The 25,684-nt window shown below is 47.8% G+C and overlaps 1 protein-coding gene across 2 annotated transcripts in view; it reads right to left on the bottom strand.

Moving 5' to 3' along the window:
* KDM4B (lysine demethylase 4B) overlaps positions 1 to 25,684 on the bottom strand; it is a 189,602-nt gene that overhangs the window by 87,901 nt on the left and 76,017 nt on the right. For both annotated transcript variants that reach the window (XM_063147035.1, XM_063147034.1), the window contains exons 6-8: positions 23,911 to 23,960; positions 12,240 to 12,343; positions 6,503 to 6,640 (exon numbers count right to left, since the gene is read on the bottom strand). In XM_063147035.1, coding sequence (XP_063003105.1) covers positions 6,503 to 6,640; positions 12,240 to 12,343; positions 23,911 to 23,960 — 292 coding nt within the window. The remainder of the gene's footprint in view (positions 1 to 6,502; positions 6,641 to 12,239; positions 12,344 to 23,910; positions 23,961 to 25,684) is intronic.

The raw sequence follows: 25,684 nt of genomic DNA, 5'->3' as shown, positions 1-25,684 counted from the left end.
TTCACCTCATCAACAAAAGGCTTTGGATAAAGTCCCACCACCAAAGACTCCTGAATAAACTTAGTAGACATGGAATAAAAGGAGAGGTCCCCTTATGGATCAGTAACAGGTTAAAGAACAGGAAGCAGAGAGTAGAAATAAACGGTCAATTCTCCCGATGGAGGGAAGTAAATAGTGGGTCCCACAGGGATCTGTATTGGGACCAATTCTTTTCAACTTATCATAGAATCATAGAATCGCAGAGTTGGAAGGGGCCTACAAGGCCATCGAGTCCAACCCCCTGCTCAATGCAGGAATCCACCCTAAAGCATCCCTGACAGAGGGTTGTCCAGCTGCCTCTTGAAGGCCTCTAGTGTGGGAGAGCCCACCACCTCCCTAGGTAGCTTGTTCATAAATGATCTGGAATTAGGAGTGAGCAGTGAAGTGGACAAGTTTGCCGACGACACCAAATTATTTAAGGTTGTTAAAACACAAAGGGATTGCAAAGCGCTCCAAAGGGATCTCTCCAAGCTGGGAGGGGTGGGCATCCAAATGGCAGATGTAGTTCAATGTAAGCAAGTCCAAGGTGATGCACGTTGGGGCAAAAAAAACCCAATTTCAAGTATAATCTAATGGGATCTGAGCTGGCGGTGACTGAACAAGAAAGATATTGGTGGACAGCTCAATGAAAATGTCCACCCAGTGTGCGGCCATTGTAAAGAAGGCAAACTCCATGTTAGGCATGATAAGAAAAGGAATTGAGAATAAAACGGCCAGGATCATACTGCCCTTATACAAATCTATGGCATGACCACACTTAGAATACTGTGTACAATTCTGGTCACCACACCTAAAAAAGGATACTATAGAGCTGGAAAAAGTGCAGAACAGGGGAACTAAAATGATGAAGGGGCTGGAGCCTCTCCCTTCGGAGGGAAGGTTGCAACAGCTAGGGGAGACATGATAGAGGTGTCCAAAATCATGCATGGTAGGGAGAATGTGGACAGGGAGACATTTTTCTCCCTCTTTCAAAATACTAGAACCCCAAAGGGGTCATCCCATGAAGCTGATGGGTGGGAGAGCCAGGACAAAGAAAAGGAAGGACTTCTTCACACAGCGCAGAGTGAAATTATGGAACTCACGACCACAAGATGTAGTGATGGCCACCAATCTGGATGGCTTCGAAAGGGGCTTGGATCAATTCCTGGAGGCGAAGGCTATCCAGGGCTACTAGCCCTGATGGTTGTGTGCTATCTCCTACATTCGAGGCAGTAAGCCTGGGTGCACCATTTGCTGGGGAACATGGGCGGGAGGGTGCTGTTGCACCATGTCCTGCTTTGTTGGTCCCTGGCTGACGGCTGTTTGGCCACTGTGTGACTAGATGGACCCTTGGTCTGATCCAGCAGGGCTCTTCTGATGTTCTTATTTCCTGACTAGGGATTGAAGTTCTTTGCACAAATGGAGTCCAAACCTAAGCTCCTTAATCACGTCCTCAGTGCGAGCATTATAGGGACCCTAAGGCAGGGCTCCCCAGCCTTTTCAGATCCGTGGTCATATTGGGGAATTTGAGAAACTGGTGTAGGCACCCCCACAAAATACCGAATCAATGGGTTGACACTTTGCCGTCCACCTGTCGCATCGATGGCTCTCAGGCTGCATCTAGTTCAGCAAATCCTTTTGTTTCCCGTCCGCTGAACACCACCCCATCTCTTTAAGAAGAGCTTGCCTAATTCAGCTAATTACTGGCGTAGCAGCGTGGCATATGCTTCTTTGAAACATATGCTTTCGCAATGTCCAGCAGTTACTCCTTTTTAGGAGGACGTTACTGCACAGAGAAAAAAATTGCACGGGGACAGACTGCAGTTTGCGCTGATGCACGTGCCATTTAAAATTATTAACCTGCTTCGTGGAAATCAACAAATGGCGAGTGTAAATGGATTCTCGGCGCTCTTTTGACAGCTGAAAGACTCCTCTTACAACACGGGAAGGATCAACACTCAACCCATGTAATGCCAGGGATTAAGGATCCCAATGCTCTCAATGCTGTCAATATTCGAATTGGGCGGGTGGGGAATAAACGCCATCTTCAAATGGTTACTTACATCGATATATGGTCTGCTTTTGTTAAAGCCTATGCGTAATTGCCAGAAAACCGTATGCAGTTCATACGCATTCAATGCTGTGGATATCTATACAAATCCATGTACGTAGATTAAAAAATCGGGGGGGGAATGATTTCTGGCAATTATCCATACGGGCACCACACTGGGAAAACGGAAACTTTTTTGCCGTGATTTTTTTTGTTCTCAGAGCTCCCCAGAGGGCGTTCCTTCACTTTGGGATGACACCTCCCTCTGGACCATGTAGACCAGTGGTTCCCAAAGTGGGCGGTACTGCCCCCTTGGGGGCGGTGGGATTGCATAGGGGGCATTAAGAGGCAAGGGGGCAGCAGGGGGGCGCTCGAGGTGGTCTTTTCCGTACCAGGAGTTTTGGTTACAGAAGGAAATTTCTGATTGCTATTCTGCATGATGGAGAGTGGTTCAGAAGCCCCTGGCTGCATTTCCAACATCATATTTGGTGGGATGTGGTTTTAGCGTGGTCTGCCGACTTCTCTCCAAGCAAAGAAATCGACTCCAGCTTACTAAACGTGGTGATTTAAGACTCATGTTAAGTGACTTTAATCCAGACATTGGGAAACCGGTATCACTTCATCGAGCCCATCCATCACCTTAAGAATAGTGAGGGACTCTACCCTAGTTACTAAATGAGATATCTAATATTCTTGCTAAATGACTATCAGACTTTGAAAAGATGGTATCACTGGATCAAGTTCAACAATTATGTTTAATTGAATAAACTAAAAAATGTAATTGGATTTTGAAGAAATATTCAATTAATTGTTACTGTTTTTAGTTTTTTTGTTATTATCTTTCTTAGTGGGTTGTTGAAAACCACTATTCTGAACAAAGATTTTTATAGTGTAGGGCAGGGGGCACTGGGCATGAGTTTGTGGAACCAAGGGGGCGGTGACCTGAAAAAGTTTGGGAACCACTGATGTAGACAGACTCGGTTTGTCGCTTCTTCAGGGGGAGGAGTCACCCTGCCCTCCCAGACCGGCTCTGACTAACAGTCGAGTGGGGTTGGTGATCTTAACAGCCCAGCTTTTGTAGTCGCTTTAGGCCTAGTTTTTTGGGGGTTTTTTTACTTTGGCTTTGGATTTATTCCTTGGGCAGCAAGCTGTCCCTGCCCACCTCTCCATAGAAGGGATCCAGCTTCAAATGGCGTCCCCAGGGGTAGACTCACAAGCAGCCGGCCTCCATTTCAGGGGTCTGGAAACAAAGCCCTATGAGGACAGACAGAAAGAACTGGGCCGGTTTAGCTTGGAGAAGAGAAGGCTGACGGAAGACATGAGAGCCCTCTTCAAATACTTAAAAGGTTGTCACACAGAGGAGGGCCAGGATCTCTTCTCGATCCTCCCAGAGTGCAGGACACGGAATAACGGGCTCAAGTTACAGGAAGCCAGATTCCGGCTGGACATCAGGAAAAACTTCCTGACTGTTAGAGTGGCACAACAATGGAACCTGTGACCCAGGGAGGTTGTGGGCTCTCCCACACTAGAGGCCTTCAAGAGGCAGCTGGACAGCCATCTGTCAGGGATGCTGTAGGGTGGATTCCTGCATTGAGCAGGGGGTTGGACTCAATGGCCTTAGAGGCCCCTTCCAACTCTACTGTTCTATGATTCTAAGCCAAAGACATTGCTGGACATCAGGAAAAACATCCCGACTGTTAGAGCAGCATGACAACGGAACCAATTACCTAGGGAGGTGATGGGCTCTCGCTCCCTAGAGGCAGCTGAACAGTCATCTCTCAGGGATGCTTGAAGGTGGATTCCTGCTTTGAGCAGGGGGTTGGACTCGATGTCCTCGTAGGCCCCTTCCAACTATACGACTCTATGATTCTATGATTGGAAGCTAGCTGCCAGGGCATGCGCTCTTGCTGCTGCTCCACTGCTATTTCCAGGCCTTTCGTGCAGCTCTGGAATACGCAACAGCTGCGGCAGCTGGGAGGACGGCCAACGGCGCTCCGCTCCTGCCCTCTCCCTTCCCTCTCCGTAGGGCAGGTTCAGAGCATTGAGCCCTGAACGCTCTTGCCCTCTGTGGAGTTCTGGAGAACCCCCTTCATGGGACACCATCGGAGGCGTCCACAGGAACCGCACTGTGTACCCACGCCCTAAAGATCTGTTCATTTGAAATAACGCTGTGTGCAACACTGGCTTCCCCAGGGGAGCAAGAGCTTATTTTGCAGACAAAAGCTGAACTGGAACGATGCACCCGAGGAAGAAGAATCCTTGGGTGCGCGTAGCGGCGGGTCCAGTTATCCAACACAAACAATACATCTCATTCTAATGGACCCGATCGCTTCTGGCAGGCCTACCCAGTCGAATTTCAGGATGTCCAAAGATTTTAATATCGGATTGGTTTTATGTTTTTACTCAGTTCTTTGTATTTTATTATTTTTGTATTCAACGTTGTCCCCTGCCTCAATCCAGAGGGAGAGGCGGGTAAGAAATTATTATTATTATTATTATTATTATTATTATTATTATTATTATTATTATTATCAAGCAATATTTACACAAGGCAACCCCAACTTCACGTATGTCAAGCCGGCATCTCTAGCAAGGCAGGCAGGAGACCCAGAAAGGTTGGAGGAGCCAACTGTCAAGAATGACAAACTTGCTCCCGGCGCCATCTCTATGCCCCATGGAACGCCTATCAAGCAGCTGTGCATCTCCGCCGAGTTATGTCAACGGGAAGGAAGATTGTCAAGATCTATTTCTGCCCGAATTGAGGGGGATTCGTTTCAGAACGAGCACGGGCAAGTTCAGACGTCGGGAACCTGTCAGCCTGCAATGCCCCAAAGTCCCGGGAATTAACGATCGAGGGAGGCCGAGTGCCTTCCGTTCACTCCCAGGGATGGGCTGCCTCGTGAAAGTGTTGGATCCTGGAATGGATCTTGGTTATGTTTTCCACTGCTTTGTTAATTGCTGAGGATCTGGAAGAACAGAAGACTCAGCAGAAAACTTAAAAGGTCAACTCTACACCTGGACATTGAGTGTCATAACTGAATAATTGTCTAACTGATTGTCTTCAATTAAGGGTTGCAAGGAGTTGCGTCATTGTACAGGTTGTCTATAAAAGTAAATGTGTTTTGCATGTTATTACATTCTGTCCCTGTCCCTTACCCAACTTGATGTGAGCTGTATTGACTGACCGTTTGTAAGTATTTGTATCTGTACTGCCATAACTAAATTATATATTTATTTGCCAGTAAAAGGTTTATTTTAACCTACAAGAACCTTTGTCTTAATTCACATCTTTGCTGTCTCTTGGCTGAGAACCGCTGCAACCTCTGCTAGTCTCTGTAGGGCCCAGACAGAGACTTAACACAAAAGGTTATGTGCCAGAGTCCCAGCCTGTGCCATAACTAATCAGCTCTTAAAGCCATAACTCAACAGAAAGACGGGGTCGTTCACATGAGCGATGCGACATTCAGGCTCAAGCAGGAAGTGGGGCTTGGCATCTCTGCGGGGTAAGGGGAGTTTGGGGCGCTGCAGACGGCAGAGACCAAATAAAGACCAAGGGGGTAAAAGAGAGGAGATGAAAGCCATCGGGTCTTGTGATGTGCCGTGAGTTTTACCTGCTTTCGGCAAAGATTTAGAATGCTAAAGGAAGAGCATGTTCAAGGGAGGCCACCTCCTAAGTTCTAGAACAGCTGCTCTTGGAGGAAAGGCAAAATTTACAACTTTATTAGATTGTAAGCCTATGCGGCAGGGTCTTGCTATTTACTGTGTAATCTGTACAGCACCATGTACATTGATGGTGCTATATAAATAAATAAATAATAATAATAATAATAATAATAAAATATAATTGCAGCTAGTTAGTACTAGGCAGCATAGGTAAACTGGGTGGCGCAAGAAAGGTTTCCAACCATGTCCGCAGCTTCAACACTCATTATAAGACAATCTCCCAAAGAGAAGGGGGGGGAATTATGTTGGATCTTTCCCCTTTGGGAGCAGCAACCAGTTGGATATGTGTGCAAATGGAAGACATGAAAATAAGCAACATTTCCAGAAGACCAAAGAGTCACGTTGGTTACGACATCGACAGCGGGGAGATAAACCCTAAAACGCATGCAAGGCCCGGTCTGGAAAGGGGAATTCTCACTCCCACTGCTAGACATGGTTACCATCAGCCAGGTTTACTGTCCAAACCCAGATTTGGAACCAGCGTTTGAAGCGGGACTGAACCAAGGCAGCAGTAACCATGGTGCTGATGCTCACGAAGCCGGAGTTAGGGTCAACGCAAGACAGCCGTAGGGAATTAGCACCAGACTCTCAATTTGCCAAACCTTGGTTCGCTGGGGAAGCAGCATTATTTCTGCCCCTTCTTGCAGTTCTCCAAGCACAGTCGCCCGGGTAGATCCATTTGCACGTTAGCACCGAGACGCAGGCACGTACCTGAGTGGCCATCTTGCCGTAGTCAATCCATCGCAGCGTGGCGAAGTTGGTGGACTCGGCGCAGTTGAACCCGTGGTTGAATCCTGCATGGTAGCCATACGGAAAAGTAATCATGAACTCTCCAGCTTCTTGGGTGATCTGAAAGCAGGGGGAGGAAGGGGGGGGGGAAAGGCATCATTGTCAAGTGGCAGGGAAGCCGACCTTCAACCAAGGGCAGCACCGCTGTTTTATAGGCAGACGCACTTCCGTAGCCCTGCTCCCAGAGAGCGGGATGTAAGTCATTATACCATCAGAGATGCGAGGAAGACCCTCGGCCCTCAAACACACATGCAGGGCTGGCTATGGGGACCCAGGGGCACTTCCGGGATCGCATCAGTGAGAGACATTAGGTTCATTGCTTGAGACATTAGGGTGTGTCTGGGCACCCCCGGCACACCCCTTGTGCTCGCCTATGCCCCCCCATGAGCCACGTGAGATGCCCCTAGTTTCTTGCTTTCGTTTAAACCAGCCGGTTTAAATGCCAAAGAATGACAGGTTAAAATTCTGACATGCCTCGTCGAGGGGACGACGTCCCGTCGCTTTCTTCTCAAGTGGAGGGCTTCACTCAGAAGAACGTTTCAGAAGGACAAGCATCCGCCCCTGGCATCCTCCCCGCCCCCCCCCAGGACAGCCCACTTGACAGCAGCCCACTTTCACAGGGGAGAGAACTTCTTTGCCTGGCCTCCGGTGCCCGGCTCCACTTGAACCTGTTCATAAATCAAGGCAAAGCTGCAGATGGTTAAGTTAAGCAGACAGAGAGATTATGCTCCTGTCAGGAAATCTACATCCCCGCGTCTTCATCCCAAGCCCCACAGCGTACATCCCTTCCCACATCACGGCTGTCAAGCATTATCCCGCCAATAAATTAGAAAAGCGCTCCGGCTGATGGATAGGCCCGGGTAGAAAAGTAATAACTATTGAGGAAAAGCCTACGCCGGCTGCCACTCACGGTGAAAAGCCCCCGAATTTACTGACTTCTGCAAGGCCTTCGCAGAATAAATGGAGAAATCAATAGCGGATTACAGAAATACACATTTTTAATTATTAAAAGGCTGGGGTATCGATCTGATTTCTTTCGAGAAGTAAATACCATTACGAAGATTTATAAACGGCCAGGTGTTCGTCCAGCTTGAAGCCTGCCAGGAATGCCGATGAAGGAATTCCAGACCGTGTTTCCAAAGGGAGGAGAGGCAGGGAGGCCCCTGGAAACGGAGCCCTGATCAGGGTCCAGGCCGTGTATGTGGAGGGCATCTTCGTGCCTCACCTCGCCCAAGGAGACTCCGAGTTGGAGAGTCAGGAAGATAACTTGCTTTCCCCGAGATGCCCTCGGAATGCTAATGCCCACCTTTCCTTCGCCTTCAGAGATTCACCGGAGATTTTCAGGCCTCCCTCCTCACACCAGCTCTGCTTTTCGAGAGCCTTCCGTGGCCTCTTCCCACGTACTTAACAGAGAAAGCAGAGGTTCTGCAAAGGTTCGCCTTATAATCTGAGTGAAGGTTGCCGCTTTGGCCGACATTTACTCGTTCCAACAAATCAAGTGTCAGGGAAAAGCAAGCCTAACACAAAGGAGTCTCAAAGCAGAAGGTAAAACACCCTCTCTGGCACGCGGTGTGTCAAAGAGATCTTGTTTTCGTACTCTTCCCTGCTGTGAACCGCCTTCCTTTCAAGATGGTTTGATGCCAACCGGAGTTGAAGAGGACTCCAAACCATCTTTTTCTTTTCAAGGCGGAATGGCGGAGGCGGTTAAGAGGACGGAGAAAGTACAAAGACGGAGGCAGTTCAGGGACGCTCACAGCACTCGGCTCCGCACTGAAAACTAAAATAATTCATACCTCCTACCCCGCCCCTGAATGACAAAATCATTATGGATCACAAAAGATCCATGCAGGGTGCTTCACAGCCAGCTACGCATACATGGACTACTGGCCCCCACCCACCCAAGCAGGACTGCAGCACATGGCCCAATTCTTCCCCATGCAAGGGCTAGGAAGGTGGGGAAAACGGGCATCGGGAGAGAAAACCAGCACTACACTCCCGTAGGGAGAAACCGAGGGAACGGCAAGACCGGGGGGTGGGGGACGACACACAGAATGGTGTGAGCGTTCCTGTGCTTTGAGTTTTTAACTTTATCTCCATTTTAGGACAGTGGGCATGGAGTGACCCTATTTTATTCCCCCAACCATCCTGTGAGGCAGCTCAGGGAGAAGAATCTGGTCAGGGCTATAAAGCAGCCTTCCTCAACCTGGGGCGCTCCAGATGTGTTGGACTGCATCTCCCAGAATGCCCCAGCCAGCAGAGCCTATCGTATCTCGGCATGTCTTTCAGATATCTCCGCTTGGCTGCTGCATCGTCGTTTGAAACTTAACATGGCAAAGACTGAACTGCTTGTTTTTCCTCCTAAACCTTCTCCTCATCTCTCATTCTCTCTTACTGTCAATGATGTTACACTGTCAATGATGTTACACTTGTCAAGGAAGCTCGTAGTCTTGGCTTTATATTTGACTCCTCGCTCTCCTTTATTCCTCATATTGAGGCAGTAGCTAAATCCTGTCGTTTTTTCCTGTATAACATTGCCAGGATTCAATCATTTTCGTCTGTCTCTTCTGCCAAGACGCTTGTTCATGCGCTGGTTATTTCATGGTTGGACTACTGCAACCTTCTTCTCTCTGGCCTTCCTTCTTCTCACATCAGTCCGTTGGTTTCTGTTCACCACTCTGCTGCTAAGATCATCTTCTTGGCTCGCCGCTCTGACCATGTTACTCCACTTCTGAAATCTCTTCATTGGCTTCCAATTCACTTCAGAATCCACTATAAACTTCTCCTGTTGACCTTCAAAGCTTTCCACGGTCTAGCTCCTTCCTATCTCTCCTCTCTCATCTCACACCATTGCCCCGCTCGTGCTCTTCGCTCCTCTGATGCCATGCTTCTCGCCTGCCCAAGGGCCTCTACTTCCCTTGCTCGGCTTCATCCATTTTCTTCCGCTGCCCCTTACGCCTGGAATGCTCTTCCAGAACATCTGAGATCTACAAGTTCAATCGCAGCTTTTAAAGCTCAGCTAAAAACCTTTCTCTTTCCTAAAGCTTTTAAAACTTGATGTTGTTCGGACTTTATACTGTTAGTTTTACCCTACCCTGTGCCTGTTTGCATTCTCTTCCCCTCCTTATTGTTTTACCATGATTTAATTAGAATGTAAGCCTATGCGGCAGGGTCTTGCTATTTACTGTTTTACTCTGTACCGCACCATGTACATTGATGGTGCTATATAAAATAATAATAATAATAATAATAATAATAATAATAATAATAATAATAATAGTCCAACACATCTGGAGCACCCCAGGTTGAGGAAGGCTGCTATAAAGTGAAAAAAGTTTCCTTGGACCTGGAGGATCATTCTAGTTGCAGATCAAACACAAGCATGGTCCATTTTGGGGAGTGCATAGAAAACGGCTGCCAGGTGCATTTCAACGGAGTTTCTGGCCTGGGTTTGGCACCCAAATGGCTTCTGGTTACCCAGAAAAGGTTGGGGGATGCTGACCCTGCTTATTCTCCCGGGCCTCTTGCTGGGTTCTGACACCACCAACCACGGAGTGGCAGCCCGAGGCAGGGATTAGGGCGGCCACGTTTCAGTGGTACAAGATACAGCAGCTAGATGACTTTCAGGGACTGGTCATACTGAACGTAGCACTGATCTACACACAACTGCTCCCTTTCCGTCTCCAGATAGGACTGAAAGTGCTGCTGTTGTCTTTTAAGGGAATAATCCCATGGCCTCGAGACAGTTTCTTTACAGGGTGGGGGAGGTATGAGATTTTGGATTCCTGGAGACCGCGCTCCGATCCCGGATCGAGAATCTGTGCTCCCCGCCCCTCCTGCTTCGCAGCTGGCACTGAGGGAGTCGTGCCAGCTGCCTCTGAGGTTGCAAAAGGAGATGTTTCTGTGAGGGAAGTATCCTCGGCCTCGCCGGTCTCCTTCCTTTCTTTTTGCCCTGCTAGATGGGCAAAAAACACCTGTCTAGCATCCAATGAGGAGGCTTTCGAGCATCGGCAGAGGATTGCACCCTAAAGCCCTAAACAGCCTGGGATCTGGGTATCTTAAAAGGATTGCCTTCTCCCGCAAGGACCTATCCATCTATCTTCCTTTGAGGCCCTTCTCTTAAGTCCAGCCTCCATGAGAGCTGAGAGTTGGGTGACCACAGACGGGACCTTTTCGGGAGCAGAACTCCCCGCCCCAGGGAGGCGACATCTCTTTTAGCACCGGCCTAATAAAAAGGGGTCTGACTTTATTCTGTCCTATCCCGATATCGGTGTGCTTCGCTACCAAATTGTGTGAATTGCTTTATATAGTTTTTATCAGGTTATCGTTAAGGCAATGTCCGTGGGGATTTGAAGCCAGGCCTTCAGGGTGAGAGCGTCCCCCTCCTTCAACCCACTACACTGCTCTGGCTCATTGTTAAGCGAATGCCATGGAATATATTGTGTTTCTCACACATGGTATCCCGTGGTCCTCCATCCCAGAGCTCTTTCCCAAATGGGCCAGAAGGATGCCGTATGTAGCTAAAGACTGCTATGGTTTCACCCAAATTAGCAGGAGCGCACGCTTGCATACGCACAAACCCACACGAAAACCTCAACCCTGGGCCTGGCCAGAACATCCATTGTTGTAGATCACAAGCTGAATATGAGCCAACAGTGTGATATGGCTGCAAGAAAGGCAAATGCTATTTTGGGCTGCATTAATAGAAGTAGAGCTTCCAAATCACATGAGGTCCTGGTTCCTCTCTATTCGGCCCTGGTTAGGCCTCATCTAGAGTATTGCGTCCAGTTCTGGGCTCCACAATTCAAGAAGGACGCAGACAAGCTGGAGCATGTTCAGAGGAGGGCAACCAGGATGATCAGAGGTCTAGAAACAAAGCCCTATGAAGAGAGACTGAAAGAACTGGGCATGTTTAGCCTGGAGAAGAGAAGATTGAGGGGAGACATGAGAGCACTCTTCAAATACTTAAAAGGTTGTCACACAGAGGAGGGCCAGGATCTCTTCTCGATCCTCCCAGAGCGCAGGACACGGAATAACGGGCTCAAGATAAAGGAAGCCAGATTCTGGCTGGACATCAGGAAAAACGTCCTGACTGTTAGAGCGGTACGACAATGGAACCAGTTATCTAGAGAGGTGGTGGGCACTCCCACCTTAGAGGCCTTCAAGAGGCAGCTGGACAACCATCAATGAGCAGGGGGTTGGACTCGATGGCCTTATAGGCCCCTTCCAACTCTATTATTCAATTATGTTGATGATGATGATGATGGTGGTGATGATAATAATAATTTTGCAGGCTCTTGATATGCCAATGTGGTGGCACCTGCCTTCCTCCCCCCTCCCACCACAAACTTTTTTACATATCCCTTTTTCAATCACTACAGCTCTCAAAACGGATCTCAATAATGAAATCAGGTTTCTAGATTTGTACAGGGAAGTACAGCTGCGTCAAAATTACTTCCCACAGCCAGGACTTTAATCCTCGCTCTGAACGGTACTTTGGGGAGAAAGGCACATGGTTTAAACAGATAGCAGAGGGTTTTACATAACAATGTGCTGGAGGATTAAGCATGCAGCTCCACGTGCTGCCTGCCTTCCCGATAAACAGGCTAACTCTCTCCAAAAACCTGCAGAAGGTCCCCCCGAAAATGCTGTGTGTACATACCCGGTCGAAGGGGATGCTGTATTTCTTGAGGATTGAGGGTGAAATAAGAGTCATCTTGTGACGGAGGAAGGCGTCGCACCCTTGGGAGCTCCCGGGGAAAAATCCTGCAAGAGGATCCAGGAGAGAGAGAGAGAGGGAGAAAGAGCAAAACAATTACCGCCACAGTCAGATAATATCCCAAGAGATCCACATATCCCCTCTGACTACCCAGAGCGAGCAGCAAACAAACTCAGACTTGTCCTTTATCCAGAGATCACATTTCTCATGCGCCAAGCGCCGAGGGCGGGGCGCTCAAGTAAGGCTCACGGAGGATAAAACCACTGCAAGGGCACACATGTAAGGAACAAACCAAGGCCTGAGAGAGAGCACCCACCCTCCAACCTCAAGGCAGAACGCTTGGGACCAGGGTACCTGAGACAGCACCTTCTCCCTCACCAACCTGCCCAGTCACTGAGGCCATTAGAGGTCATGCTCCTGGTGGTTCCACATGGATCTACAGCCCGACGGGAGTCCCCCAAGGGAAGAGCCTTTAGTGTGGTGGCCCCTTTTCTTTGGAATTCCCTGCCCCTGGAGTTCAGGCGGGCACCAACCCTGCGCTGCTTCTGGCGCCTCCTAAAAACAGCTGTTTTCCAGGAAGCATTCCTCAACTAACCAGCCACCGTTTGTATTAATAGTCTGCTTTCAATTGAAGAATTTTAATATACTGTTTTGATCTTTTCGCTGTTTTATCCCTATGTTCACTGCTCAGGAAGCTAGGAAGGTATTTTAGATATGGAGCAGTATAGAAGGATTTAAATAAATACATAAATAGTCGGACACCATTTTAGTTGGGCTTCTACAAATCAGAGGCATGCTTGCAGGCACGCACACACACGCCCTTCTGCTTACATCATAACCCAATGCTTACTTTTGTGAACCGCCCAGAGAGCTCCGGCTATTGGGCAGTATAGAAATGTAATAAATAAATAAATAAATAAATAATACTTATATTGAAATGTGTCCTAAAACAGGAAATCTATGATCATAGAATCATAGAATAGCAGAGTTGGAAGGGGCCTACGAGGCCATCTAGTCCAACCCCCTGCTCAATGCAGGGCTCTGATGAGGGCAGGGAGGGGGGAGAGGGTGTCCCTCTTTCATAGCCCTTTTCACACCTCATAAAAACGCAAGCTTGAAACCTGTACCGTTTTGTACAGAAACACCGATTTTGCCAGAGTTTGTATTCATTACAGTAACAGTCGAACAAACAAACACATTCTAGGAAGCTTCATGCGTCCTACTCACTGCGGCATTAGTTCTATTTGTAAACTATCTCAATGCATTTGTCGAGTTATATATTAATCAAATCCCTTCTATGATAATAAACCAGGAGTGCAGCCAAAATGCAGCTTTGGTTCTCTGTGCTGAACAGAGCAACTACTTTTTATCTGTGACACGGTAGCTTGTACGGCACACGATGAATTCCCTCGAATGTGCCATAGCGTTTCCACCGTCGTCACCCCTCCCAAGATGACGCATCTCCGAATCTTGCTCCTGACTCTCCGCAGCAGGGTTTCACACCTTCCAGGGTCCGCTCTAAGGAGTTTGCTCTCCCGCAGGCCCACAGATCTGAGGAATGTTCTACGGTTGCGCCTTGTGGATGGAAGAAAAGCGGCCGTCTCTCTGAAGACCACCGCAGCGATGAGGTCACTGCTATCCAACAGGTAAGATTGCCATAGCAACGGGCAGAATTTGGTGCAGGTGCTTGTACCGACTGAAATGGACCCCCGAAATCCGTCTTTTTTCATCACCCCTCAGAGCCAGTATTCCAGAGTCAATGAGAATGTTTTTTCCTTCCCCAAAGCCGATCACGCTCAGATCAGAGGCCCGGCCCGGCTTTGCTTCTGCAACTACAGCCAGAGGACTTCATCTGAGCTTTTTCCAAGGCAGGTTGTCAGTGAGGTTTTCCTTTTCAAATTGTACTCCACGCCCACGTCTGTGTTTCTTTAATCTGAAGTGTGGGCTCTCCCACCCTAGAGCCCTTCAAGAGGCAGCTGGACGGGGATGCTTTAAGGTGGATTCCTGCACTGAGCAGGGGGTTGGATTCCATGGCCTTAGTTTTCTTGACAGTCCCCTGCCCAGAGGCTTACAATCTAAAAGACACGACACAAAAGGAAAGGGGATTGGGAGGGAGGAGGAGGAGGAGGGGGAAAAGGAAAGCAAATTCAGGCACTACAATCTTAGTTGTAAAGTTCAGCAGTTACAGTTGACAGCAGGAGGGAGGGGGCTCTCAGCTGGAGCTGGACCCAGGCACGGTGGAACGCTATGATTCTAGGATTCTATGTGCCTGCAATATCAGACAAGGCATACTAGCAGTCTTGATACTTGCAGACTTTCAGATGAACAGAACAAGGTGGGAGAGCGACTGAGCCACGGTCCTACCATGTCTTCCCCATACAGGCAAGCTGAGCCTGCTTTGCAGTCTCTGCCCCCCAGAGAAGAAAAGCAGAGGACCCATGGACATCATCTGGCCCATGGAAGGGTCCAGAGGGCAATCCAAGCCCCAGACCCAAAAAGAATCCTCGCCCCTGAACCAGAGGTAGGGCCAACATGTCCCATTTCTTTCATACGTTTTTACGTCTGGACCACTGGCATCAAATACACACTGAATGTATTCACTGAAGTGTCGTCTCTGCCGTTAGCTGCACCGGTTTTAGCATTTTGATCTGCAAAATGTCGGCACGTTACCAGCGAATAGAATCATTCTTGATCCCACTCGAAGTTTCAATGAATAGGTCCCAGTTGTCGAAAGCAAACGCATTAGCTAAGTGTGGTGACACTTTTCAGGAGCTGCGCCCGGTTAGACTTGCTGATAAAAACAGGATTTGGATCTCAGGTTCTCCGACGGTGTGACAGCCGACACGCAACGACCTAGTCGCTTGAGAACGTCGGTGACCTTCCTACAGCCAGGCGTGGCTATTTCAAGCTCACCGGGCTTTGCTGGCTTCGCTCTTCCATAGGCAACGGCATAAAATACATCCTGAGGGAATGATTTAATCTTCCCAGTCATTTTTTCCTTTCCCTGGACCAGGCGCTGCAGCAAGGTGCGTAAAGAACACCTTCCGTTTCGTCCGGAGCATCTGCCTCTCTTTCGACAGAACGTGCTTCAGAGGCGGAGGGAAGGAACCGGTCAGCACTTAACGGCCCCGTTCAGACAACACGCTAGTAAACCATGCTGCTTAACCACAAAACGGTTAACGGAATCCATGAACCGTTTTGTGGTTAAGCAGCAGCGTGGTTTAGCGTGTTGTTCTGAACGGGGCCATTATCTCCTTGCGCAGAGCATGGCACAAATGCTCACATTCTTCCAATTCAATGGACGCTTCCACAGCAAGCAAGAAGCTTCACCTCCAGATGTGTGGAATGAACGTCCCGTCCGCGCCTGCGCGTTGAACACGCCACCGCCACTTGTTTGAAGAGGATCCGCCTGCTAACGGGGTCCCACAGACGTCGTTGGAAGGCGTAGTTTTATTTCAAATTGACTCCAGTTTTAACTTAAATCCACTCTAGAAGAGGGAGCTTCCTCCTAAAGAGTCAGGAACGCCCTCCGCGGGAGTGGGATGGGGGGGAGACAGAAGGGAGAGCAAAGTGGGAAACTGAAATCGTCTTAATGTGGGTTGAGGGTTTTAATGGAATTGTTTCATATTTATTTATTTATTTATTTATTTATTTATTTATTTATTTATTTATTACACTTCTATACCGCTCCCATAGCCAGGGCTCTCTGGGCGGTTTACAGAAATTCTAAAAATTGAGGTAAAAACAAGTATACAAAATTTAAAACTTTAAAACACAGAACATACACACATAAAGCATTAAAAACCGATTAAAAACTAAACATGTGGGTAATTAGGATGTGCCGCCATACGCCTGGGCAAAGAGGAAAGTCTTAACCTGGCGCTGGAAAGAGAGCAGCGTTGGCGCCAGGCGAGCCTCGTAAGGGAGATCATTCCACAGTCTGGGGCCACCACCGAAAAAGCCCTATCCCTCGTTGCCTCTCAGAGTAGGCACCCGGAGGAGGACCTTAGATGTTGAACGCAGTGACCAGGTATATTCACGTCGGGAGAGGCATTCCGTCAGGTATGGTGGTCCCAAGCCGTGGAAGGCTTTATAGGTCAAAACCAGCACCTTGAATTGGGCTCGGAAACATAAGGCAGCCAGTGCAAGCGGACCAGAGCAGGTGTTACGTGGTCAAACCTTCTGGTTCCCGAAATCAATCTGGCCGCTGCATTTTGCACGAGCTGCAGCTTCGGAACCGTCTTCAAAGGCAGCCCTACATAGAGTGTGTTGCAGTAATCTAACTTGGAGGTTACCAGAGCATGGACAACAGAAGCCAGGTTATCCCTGTCTAGATAGGGGTGTAGCCGGGCCACCAACCGGAGTTTATAGAAGGCGCTCCGTGCCACTGAGGTCACCTGAGCCTCCAGTGACAATGATGGGTCATATGTTATTGTAAAGCATCTCGGTGCCAGAAATGGTGAGGCAGCGCTATAAAAATGCTTTAAATAATAATAAATAAATAAAATGCAAAGGTGACATACTGGGCTCCTAGTAAATAATGGAAAGGCCCCAAGGTACCTAATATCCTTGCAGGACTCTCCCCCCCACCCTCAAAATCATTACAAATAAGCCATCAGTGTTCCACGTTTGCACCATGAGAACTTCATAAGCCGAGTTGGAGCAGAATTAACACAGATTAAATTCTATGAAACATGCATCACCACTAAATTCCATTGGAACAACGAAGAAACAGAATGGGAGAAATCCAAGGGGCACTTAAAACTGGCTCCTGGCACCTAGGAAACGACCCATTCCCATTCAGGCACAAGGCAGATGCTGAAAGCATAAATTTGGTACAGCGTCCGGGAGCTTGACACATTTCCCCCCCCCCCCCCAATTTTGCACGCGCTGCCCTTTCACCCTCCAGGACGTTGCGTCAGCCACCGGCATCTACCTTCTACTGTATAGGCTGCTGATTAAACAGGCCCGGCTTTGGGGGTGGGGAGAAAAGGGGGGAACTGTGGGAGCGGAGGTGGGAGAAGGGGAGGGAAGCATATAGGGAGCAAAATATAATTCCAACACTTGAACAACAAAACACTAATTGACGCTACATAATGGAGGAGGTTTTTAAAAGTGCAAAGAATTACTGGCTTCTGGCAACTTTTTCCCCCCATACTAAAAGCATTTCAATTAGAATTATGAGCGCCTGCCACCCAGTTCATCGTCCTTCTCCGCAGTTCCTCTTTTTAATGCACAGTTTAAGTGGCTCTCATTAAAGCTACTAATAAAGGAGCACATTTTAAGTGATTAGCACCAATAACGTGGCAACACATTAACAGTCCCTCCATGGGCTCTGCAACTCTCCCAGCGAGCCCATTTATAGCTCAGCTATTCATTTTCCGTATTAATCGCAAGCGCATACCAGGTTTCGAACATCTTTGGAATGGTGACGCATTAGGAGGCGGGCAGTTAATGCCGCTTGATGCTCTTCGTCGGGAACGAACGGCCGTCACCCTCCAAAACATCAAAGGCTAAGAGAGGAATTCTAAAGTGCTGGTACTAACATTCAAAGCCCTAAACAGCTTGGGGCCAGGTTATCTGAAGGAAGGCCTCCGCCCATATGTACCTGCCCAGACCCTAAGGTCATCCTCAGGGGTCCTTCTCCGTGAGCCCCTGCCAAAGGAAGTGAGGCAGGTGGCTACCAGGAGCAGGGCCTTCTCTGCTGTGGCACCCCGGCTGTGGAATGAGCTCCCTAAGGGGGTTCGCTTGGCACCTACATTATATTTATTTATTTATTTATTATTTATTTATTTATTACATTTTTATACCACCCAATAGCCGAAGCTCTCTGGGCGGTTCACAAAAATTAAAACCACAGTAAAACACCCAACAGGTTAAAACACAATTACGAAATACAATATAAAAAGCGCAACCAGGATAAAACCACACAGCAAAGTTGATATAAGATTAAAATACAGAGTTAAAACAGTAAAATTTAAATTTAAGTGAAAATTAAAATACTGAGTGAATAAAAAGGTCTTCAGCTGGCGACGAAAACAGTACAGTGTAGGCGCCAGGCGGACCTCTCTTGGGAGCTCGTTCCACAGCCGGGGTGCCACATGCTTTTAGACGCCAGGTGAAGACCTTTTTATTCTCCCAGTATTTTAAGACCTAATTTAACTTAAATTTAAACCTTGTTTTAATTCCGTATTTTAATCTACATCAATTTTTGCTGTGTGGTTTTATCCTGGTTGTGCTTTTTATATTGTATTTTGTATTTGTGCTTTCAGATTGTTGGTTGTTCTTATGCTCTTCGTGGTTTTAATTTTTGTGAACCGCCCAGACTGCTTCGGCTATGGGGCGGTATATAAAATATAATAAGTAAATAAATAATAAAACATTGGCATATCCAAATGAAGTTTGGATATTTCCGCCAACAAAAAGGGGAAGCAGCACCCCATGAATTTCAATTTAATGCAGACTTCCAAATTCTATTTTAAAAAAACAAAACAACACACGCACACGGGCAATCGGGATTTATGGGGGCTTTACGCTCACTGAAATGGGAGTGTGTGTTTTTTTTGTAAAGCTTGACATATGACCAAGTGAAAACGGTGTGAATATAAAATTGCTTTGAAGCTCTCATTTTCCAGTCAGTGGTTTTCAATATGTTATTTCTATTTTATACGATGTCACCAGTGTGAACGGCTCTCTGAGAGACAGGGGATGATGCTTTCCTTCATCTGGGCCTCTCGTGTATTTTTCTATTTATTTGACACTATAATTTCAGCCCAATAACTGGCCGGCCTTCTTTCATCCGCCGCTCCCCGTAAAGGAAACGGTCAGTTAGGAATGTCAATGAGAAGGCTTCACACTTTTGACAGCGTGCTACAGGGCGGGTGGAAATCAGAGGGGGGGAAATACCGTCGTCCGGGAAGCATTCGTCCCTGCATGGCAGCTGCTCCAAACTTCCCGGGGTAATTTGGTGGTGTTACTAAATAAAAAATTGGTTTATTTTGCCGTTTGTAAGTCTTGGAAGGGAGGGGCCTCTCTCCCACCTGCGCTTTCAAGCAGGGAAGAAAGAGGCGTCGGAATTGGGGCTTATTATTATTATTATTATTATTTATTTATATAGCACCATCGATGTACATGGTGCTGTACAGATAACACAGTAAATAGCAAGACCCTGCCGCATAGGCTTACAATCTAATAAAATCATAGTAAAACAATAAGGAGGGGAAGAGAATGCAAACAGGCACAGGGTAGGGTAAACAGGCACCGGGAAGGGTGAAGCTAACAGTATAGAGTCAGAACAAACTCAAAGTTTAAAAGCTATAGGGAAAAGAAAAGTTTTTAGCTGTGTTTTAAAAGCTGTGATTGAGTTGGTAGTTCTCAAGTGTTCTGGAAGAGCGTTCCAGGCATGAGGGGCAGCAGAGGAAAATGGACGAAGCCGAGCAAGGGAAGTAGAGACTTCCACCCTGCTATTCCAGGATGGGAAATGGGGAAGGAAGAGCCGCCCCCGCTGCTGTCTTCCGCCTCACCCAAATCCGCCCTCCTTAAACCGCAGTTCATTTACTACAGTAACCCCTAATCCCTGAGTAGTCAACCACCACTTCATGACAAGAGACTTTGATGCTGAAGAGGATGGAGAGGTCACAGCAGCTCATCCTGGCCCTTCATATTCTACGAGGGGGCGGCACAAGGGGGCAATAAGTAAGCCACTAAAACGGAGGCAGTATCGGAGGTGCCAGGGAACATGGGTGGGAGGGTGCTGTTGCACTGAGGCCTGCTTTGCTGATCCCTGGTCGACGGCTGCTTGGCCACTGTGAGAACAGAGTGCTGGACTAGATGGTTCTTGGAATTGTTGTAGATCGCAAGCTGAAGATGAGCCAACAGTGCGATAGGGCTGCAAGAAAGGCCAATGCTATTTCGGGCTGCATTAATAGAAGTAGAGCTTCCAAATCACGTGAGGTGCTGGTTCCTCTCTATTCGGCCCTGGTTAGGCCTCATTTAGAGTATTGCGTCCAGTTCTGGGCTCCACAATTCAAGAAGGACGCAGACAAGCTGGAGCGTGTTCAGAGGAGGGCGACCAGGATGATCAGGGGTCTGGAAACAAAGCCCTATGAAGAGAGACTGAAAGAACTGGGCATGTTGAGCCTGGAGAAGAGAAGATTGAGGGGAGACATGATATCACTCTTCAGGTTGTCACACAGAGGAGGGCCAGGATCTCTTCCTTGATCCTCCCAGAGTGCAGGACACGGAATAATGGGCTCAAGTTACAGGAAGCCAGATTCCGGCTGGACATCAGGAAAAACTTCCTGACTGTTAGAGCAGTGCGACAATGGAATCAGTTACCTAGGGAGGTTGTGGGCTCTCCCACACTAGAGGCCTTCAAGAGGCAGCTGGACAAGCATCTGTCGGGGATGCTTTCGGGTGGATTCCTGCATTGAGCAGGGGGTTGGACTCGATGGCCTTGTGTTCTTCAGGCAGGGTGAGAGGATGTCATGGAGTCGATAATATAAAGGGGAAAGGGAGGAAGGGGGAAGAGACTTCCATCCCCACAAATAGACATCCAGGCCTCAAGATTGCCAGCTGAACCAGCACATGCCTTGTTATATACATCACGAAGAGAGAACTTCAATAATTATGCCCTGCTATATCCACAATTATTGAACCTGTAAGCACTTTTTAAATGAAAAATGCTCCGCAATCAATATGAATGGTGTTTGTTATTTAACGGGCCAGATACAAATGAAGGAAAGAGAAATGTTTTATTAGGGAGGCATTCTGCATTGTTAAGGGTCCGATAAACATCACGGCAGCAAACTGAAGGCTACCTTGCTGGCCATCATCACCAAAAGACCAAAACCCACTTTCCATGGGGACAAGAGCTTTACACAAATTCATCCAAATCGTAAGAACATAAGGATCAAACCAAGGGTCCATCCGGTCCATCACTCTGTTCACACAATGGCCAACCAGCCATTGGCTAGGGACCAACAAAGCAGGACATGGTGCAACAGCACCCTCCCGCCCATGTTCCCCAGCAGGCTTATTGCCTCGAATACTGGAGCTAGCACACAACCATCAGGGCTAATAGCCATGGATCGCCTTCGCCTCCAGGAATTGATCCAACCTCCTTTTGAAGCCATCCAAATGGGTGGCCATCACTACATCTTGAGGTCGTGAGTTCCCTAATTTAACTCTGCCCTGTGTGAAGAAGTCCTTCCTTTTATCTGTCCTGAATCTCCCACCCATCAGCTTCATGGGAAGACCCCCTTGGGTTCTAGTATTTTGAGAGAGGGAGAAAAATGTCTCCCTCTCCGCATTCTCCACTCTGTGCATAATTGTGTACACCTCTATCATGGGGGAATCCATTGGGAAACACAATTTAAAGCGCAGGCGTCAACCTTTGCAGCCATCAATGGTCGGTACCTCGGCTCTGGTGACCTAAAGGAGCCCTTGCAGAAGAGCTTCTACTGCTATCGCTGTGTCTGTCTGAGGCACGTCCTGCCCAGGGAAACCAGCACGGCCTCTTTACTCTTGCTATTCCAGAAGCGAGGAAAGAAGCAGCTCTTCGGAAGGGATTGGTTATCTGTTTTGCTTTTAACGTTTGGGTTATGGCGTCAGAGTAAACTGTTCATTGCAGCTTTCACCAACCTGGTGCCCATCATCCCCAGCCAGAAGAACTTCCATCATCTCCAACCCACCTGCAGGGCCCCAGGTGAGGGAAGGCCGACTTCTGGCACGGCTCGATATATCCGTATGAAATTTTTATGCTACAAACTGCTTGAAGAGGGCGTTTGTTTTCTTTAAACAAAGAAGTGAGTCAGGAAGCCTGACGATAAAATAGCTTCGGAAGGGTTTTCTCCCTGCTTCGCCCTGGCCCTCAAAGGGGAACTGCAAGTACTTCATTCCCGGGCTTCAAACAGGAAATCGCGGCACTGAAAAACCATGCGGGGGGCTGAGGACGCTTTAAGATTCCTTCGCAGCTTCTCAAATCTCTACAACGCTTTTTTTGTGCACGTTTCAGGCGCCAAAAGACGCCCTCAAAAGAATGCACCACATGCACACCGGCATCACATTGACATTTCACTCAGGTTGCTAGGTTCTGCCGCAGCTTTTCCAACTCACCTGCTGCAAATTTAAAACAGGAAGACTTCTCATACTATTTCAGTCCCCGGGCAAAGGCCAGGTCTTGAATTCTTACTGCTATCTAAATATCCAGACAAACAACCCCCGCTGCTATTCCGGCAAGGGCAGGCGAAGTTCTACCAGCACATCTAGGTGGCCTGTCCTGGGTGGACGTTACACTGAGATGTGCAATTGGTTCCAAATTCTCCATGATGCCAAACCTGGAGTGAAATTTCAATAAATATCTAGAGTTCATAACAGAACTCAGCTGGAGTTTTAGGCGTGCACCTCGATTCTTCAAGGAGACACCTCAGCAAAGAGATCACATGCAACCATAATTGCTGTTCATAACCCCAGCAGTTAAGAAGGCCAAGGACTCTGGCTCAAAAGATCTGGTGCACACCTAACAACAATCCAGGGTACGTGTTGATCATGGGTTGCCATTGAATCGTGGGTTGTCATTACGTGCAAACCCTGCACTATGGTTTAACTATAGATTCTTAAACATGAACAGCCCAAGAAGAGAACCCATGGTTTGTTGCTGGTTGATTAACTTTGAGTTGTTTGTGCTTATCAACCTATAGTTAAACCATAGAGGCCACCAGTGAGGGAGGAAGCAGCAGCCAGGCACCTCTCCACCGTGCCTGGGTCCAGCTCCAGCTGAGAGCCCCCTCCCTCCTGCTACCAACTGTCTCTGGAGAGGCCACCAGTGAGGGAGGAAGCAGCAGCCAGGCACCTCTCCACCGTGCCTGGGTCCAGCTCCAGCTGAGAGCCCCTCCCTCCTGCTGCCAACTGTAATGCTGAACTTTGCAACTAAGATTGTAGTGCCTGAGTTTGCTTTCCTTTCCCCCCTCCTCCTCCTCCCTCCCAATCCCCTTTCCTTTTGTGTCGTGTCTTTTAGATTGTAAGCCTGTGGGCAGGGACTGTCAAGAAATCCTTTTGTAAGAGAGCCTTTTTTGGCTGAATGGCGGCATAAACATTCTTAAATAAATAAATAAATAAATAAACCATGGTGCAGGGTTCGCACATAATGACAACCCCCCTCACAGTTCATCATGGCTTTAACAACAACCCATGATTCAACGACAATACCTACTCAAGAGGTGCTCTGGATTGCCATTACATGCAAACCAGGAAAAAGTGTGTGTGTGGGGGGGAGATGAATTAACACCTTCTAACCAAACAAAGCGCTTTCTGATCCATATTCAAAGCCTCAGCTAGAAGAAATAAAAGCGCCAACCCTAGAGAAAAGCTCTATGCCAACTCCTGAGCAAGCAGAGACTTTGGTCTACACTCTGTGTAACATACTGTGTACAGAAGACAAATGTAATGTGCATGTCATATATAAAGACCACATACATGTAACCCCTGGTGGGGTTTCCATTTTTTAGTATCTGAAATGGGCCAAAGTTACAGGCTCAAACTGCCAAAATTAGCCTCTGAGAAGATGTTTGAATAAGCAAGACAATTATCATGCAGCCAGCAGACACAAACGTACCTTTGGCCAGTCGTTCCAAGCGCTTGCCATGTTCTGGAGGGATGGCATACCTGGCAGGGGAGACAAAAGCGCTCATTAGCAATACTGACATTTTAAAAACCTTGAAGCTCAAGTTCCGCATTGACTTGGAAAGCCGGTTTGTGAGCTTCTACACACTCACACAGAGGCCAAGGTTTTCTCTGTGGAGATATCAGCAGCAAGTCATAGGCCCATATCCTTCACCCCGCACCTTCCTGAACTAGAAGATACTGCAGTTCAAAGAACAAAGGATCACAGAATCATAGAACTATAGAATAGCAGAGTTGGAAGGGGCCTACAAGGCCATCGAGTCCAACCCCTTGCTCAATGCAGGAATCCACCCTAAAGCATCCCTGACAGATGGTTGTCCAGCTGCCTCTTTATTTATTTATTTATTTATTTATTTATTTATTACATTTTTATACCACCCAATAGCTGAAGCTCTCTGGGCGGTTCACAAAAATTAAAACCATCATAAAACAACCAACATGTTAAAAGCACAATTACAAAATACAGTATAAAAAGCACAACCAGGATAAGACCACGCAGCAAAATTGATGTAAGATTAAAATACAGAGTTAGAACAGTAAAATTTAAATTTAAGTTAAAATTAAGTGTTAAAATACTGAGAGAATAAAAAGGTCTTCAGCTGGCGACGAAAGCAGTACAGTGTAGGCGCCAGGCGGACCTCTCTGGGGAGGCCTCTTGGAGGCCTCTAGTGTGGGAGAGCCCACCACCTCCCTATGTCATGGGTTCCATTGACATACTGCTCTAACAGTCAGGAAGTTTTTCCTGATGTACAGCTGGAATCAGGCTTCCTGTAACTTGAGCCCGTTATTCTGCATCTTGGGATGACAGGAGTTGCAGTCCACCGTTATCTGGGGGCTCAAGGTTTGGGACCCCATCTACAAGGAAGTACCGCAATGCTTTGAATCAACAAAGAGGTCTTTTGTCAGGAGCACTGCAACACTTCTGCAAACCGTTCTGTATGCATCAGGACAATCCCACTCAAGGTTAATACAGAGGAATTCAAATGCATCTCTCCTCCTCAACCAGGGGCCACGAAAGCTCAGATTTGGAAGAGAACAAAAATAAGCCCAGCCCTTGTCCCTGGGGCCCTTACATTGCCTATTTCAGCATCCCCAGGAGACTCCCTGTTAAAGGCTCCAAGGAGGAGATTCTGCAACCTCCCTGAGCGTTTGGGCTTCGTGGATAGAACTGCTCCAAAACTGTGTTGACATGGCCAAAGGTAAACCAGCTAGGTGTCCTTGACGGTATTGTTTGTGAGGGCGCACCTTGCCTGTGTCACATGTGATCTAAAGAACACTGGCCAATTGTTTTCCAGAAGGAGGAATGTGTTCCAGTGAAGTCAAAGGACAACCAAAGATCTCCACTGCTCTATTTTCTAGACATGCACTCATCCTCTTTTGCGTGGCTGGCAGGGGCTCCCTCCCATGGGGCAGAAAGGACTCAGCTCAGCTAACACCAATATGATGTGTTAGGCTGTCTATGCGAGACACATAAAAGGGGGAGTCACATTTCAGCTCCTTCCCGAACTCCCTTCCTGAGGAAAACACTGCAGGAGTTAGAGCGAGGGGCTGAACGCATGCTGTGATTCCACAAGAGTGAAGAAAATGCCACTAAGTGTAGTACTGGCTGCAGAATTGGGCTGCTTCAGCATCTCAATTTTCCTTTTAAGTCACGTTTCTACGCTTTGGAGTTGGGAAGAAAGGCTTGCATGGGGAGAGCTCAGCAC

The sequence above is a fragment of the Elgaria multicarinata genome, chromosome 23, assembly GCF_023053635.1.
Source record: "Elgaria multicarinata webbii isolate HBS135686 ecotype San Diego chromosome 23, rElgMul1.1.pri, whole genome shotgun sequence".
Lineage (NCBI taxonomy): Eukaryota > Metazoa > Chordata > Lepidosauria > Squamata > Anguidae > Elgaria > Elgaria multicarinata.
This window is presented reverse-complemented; position numbering and strand designations above follow the sequence as displayed.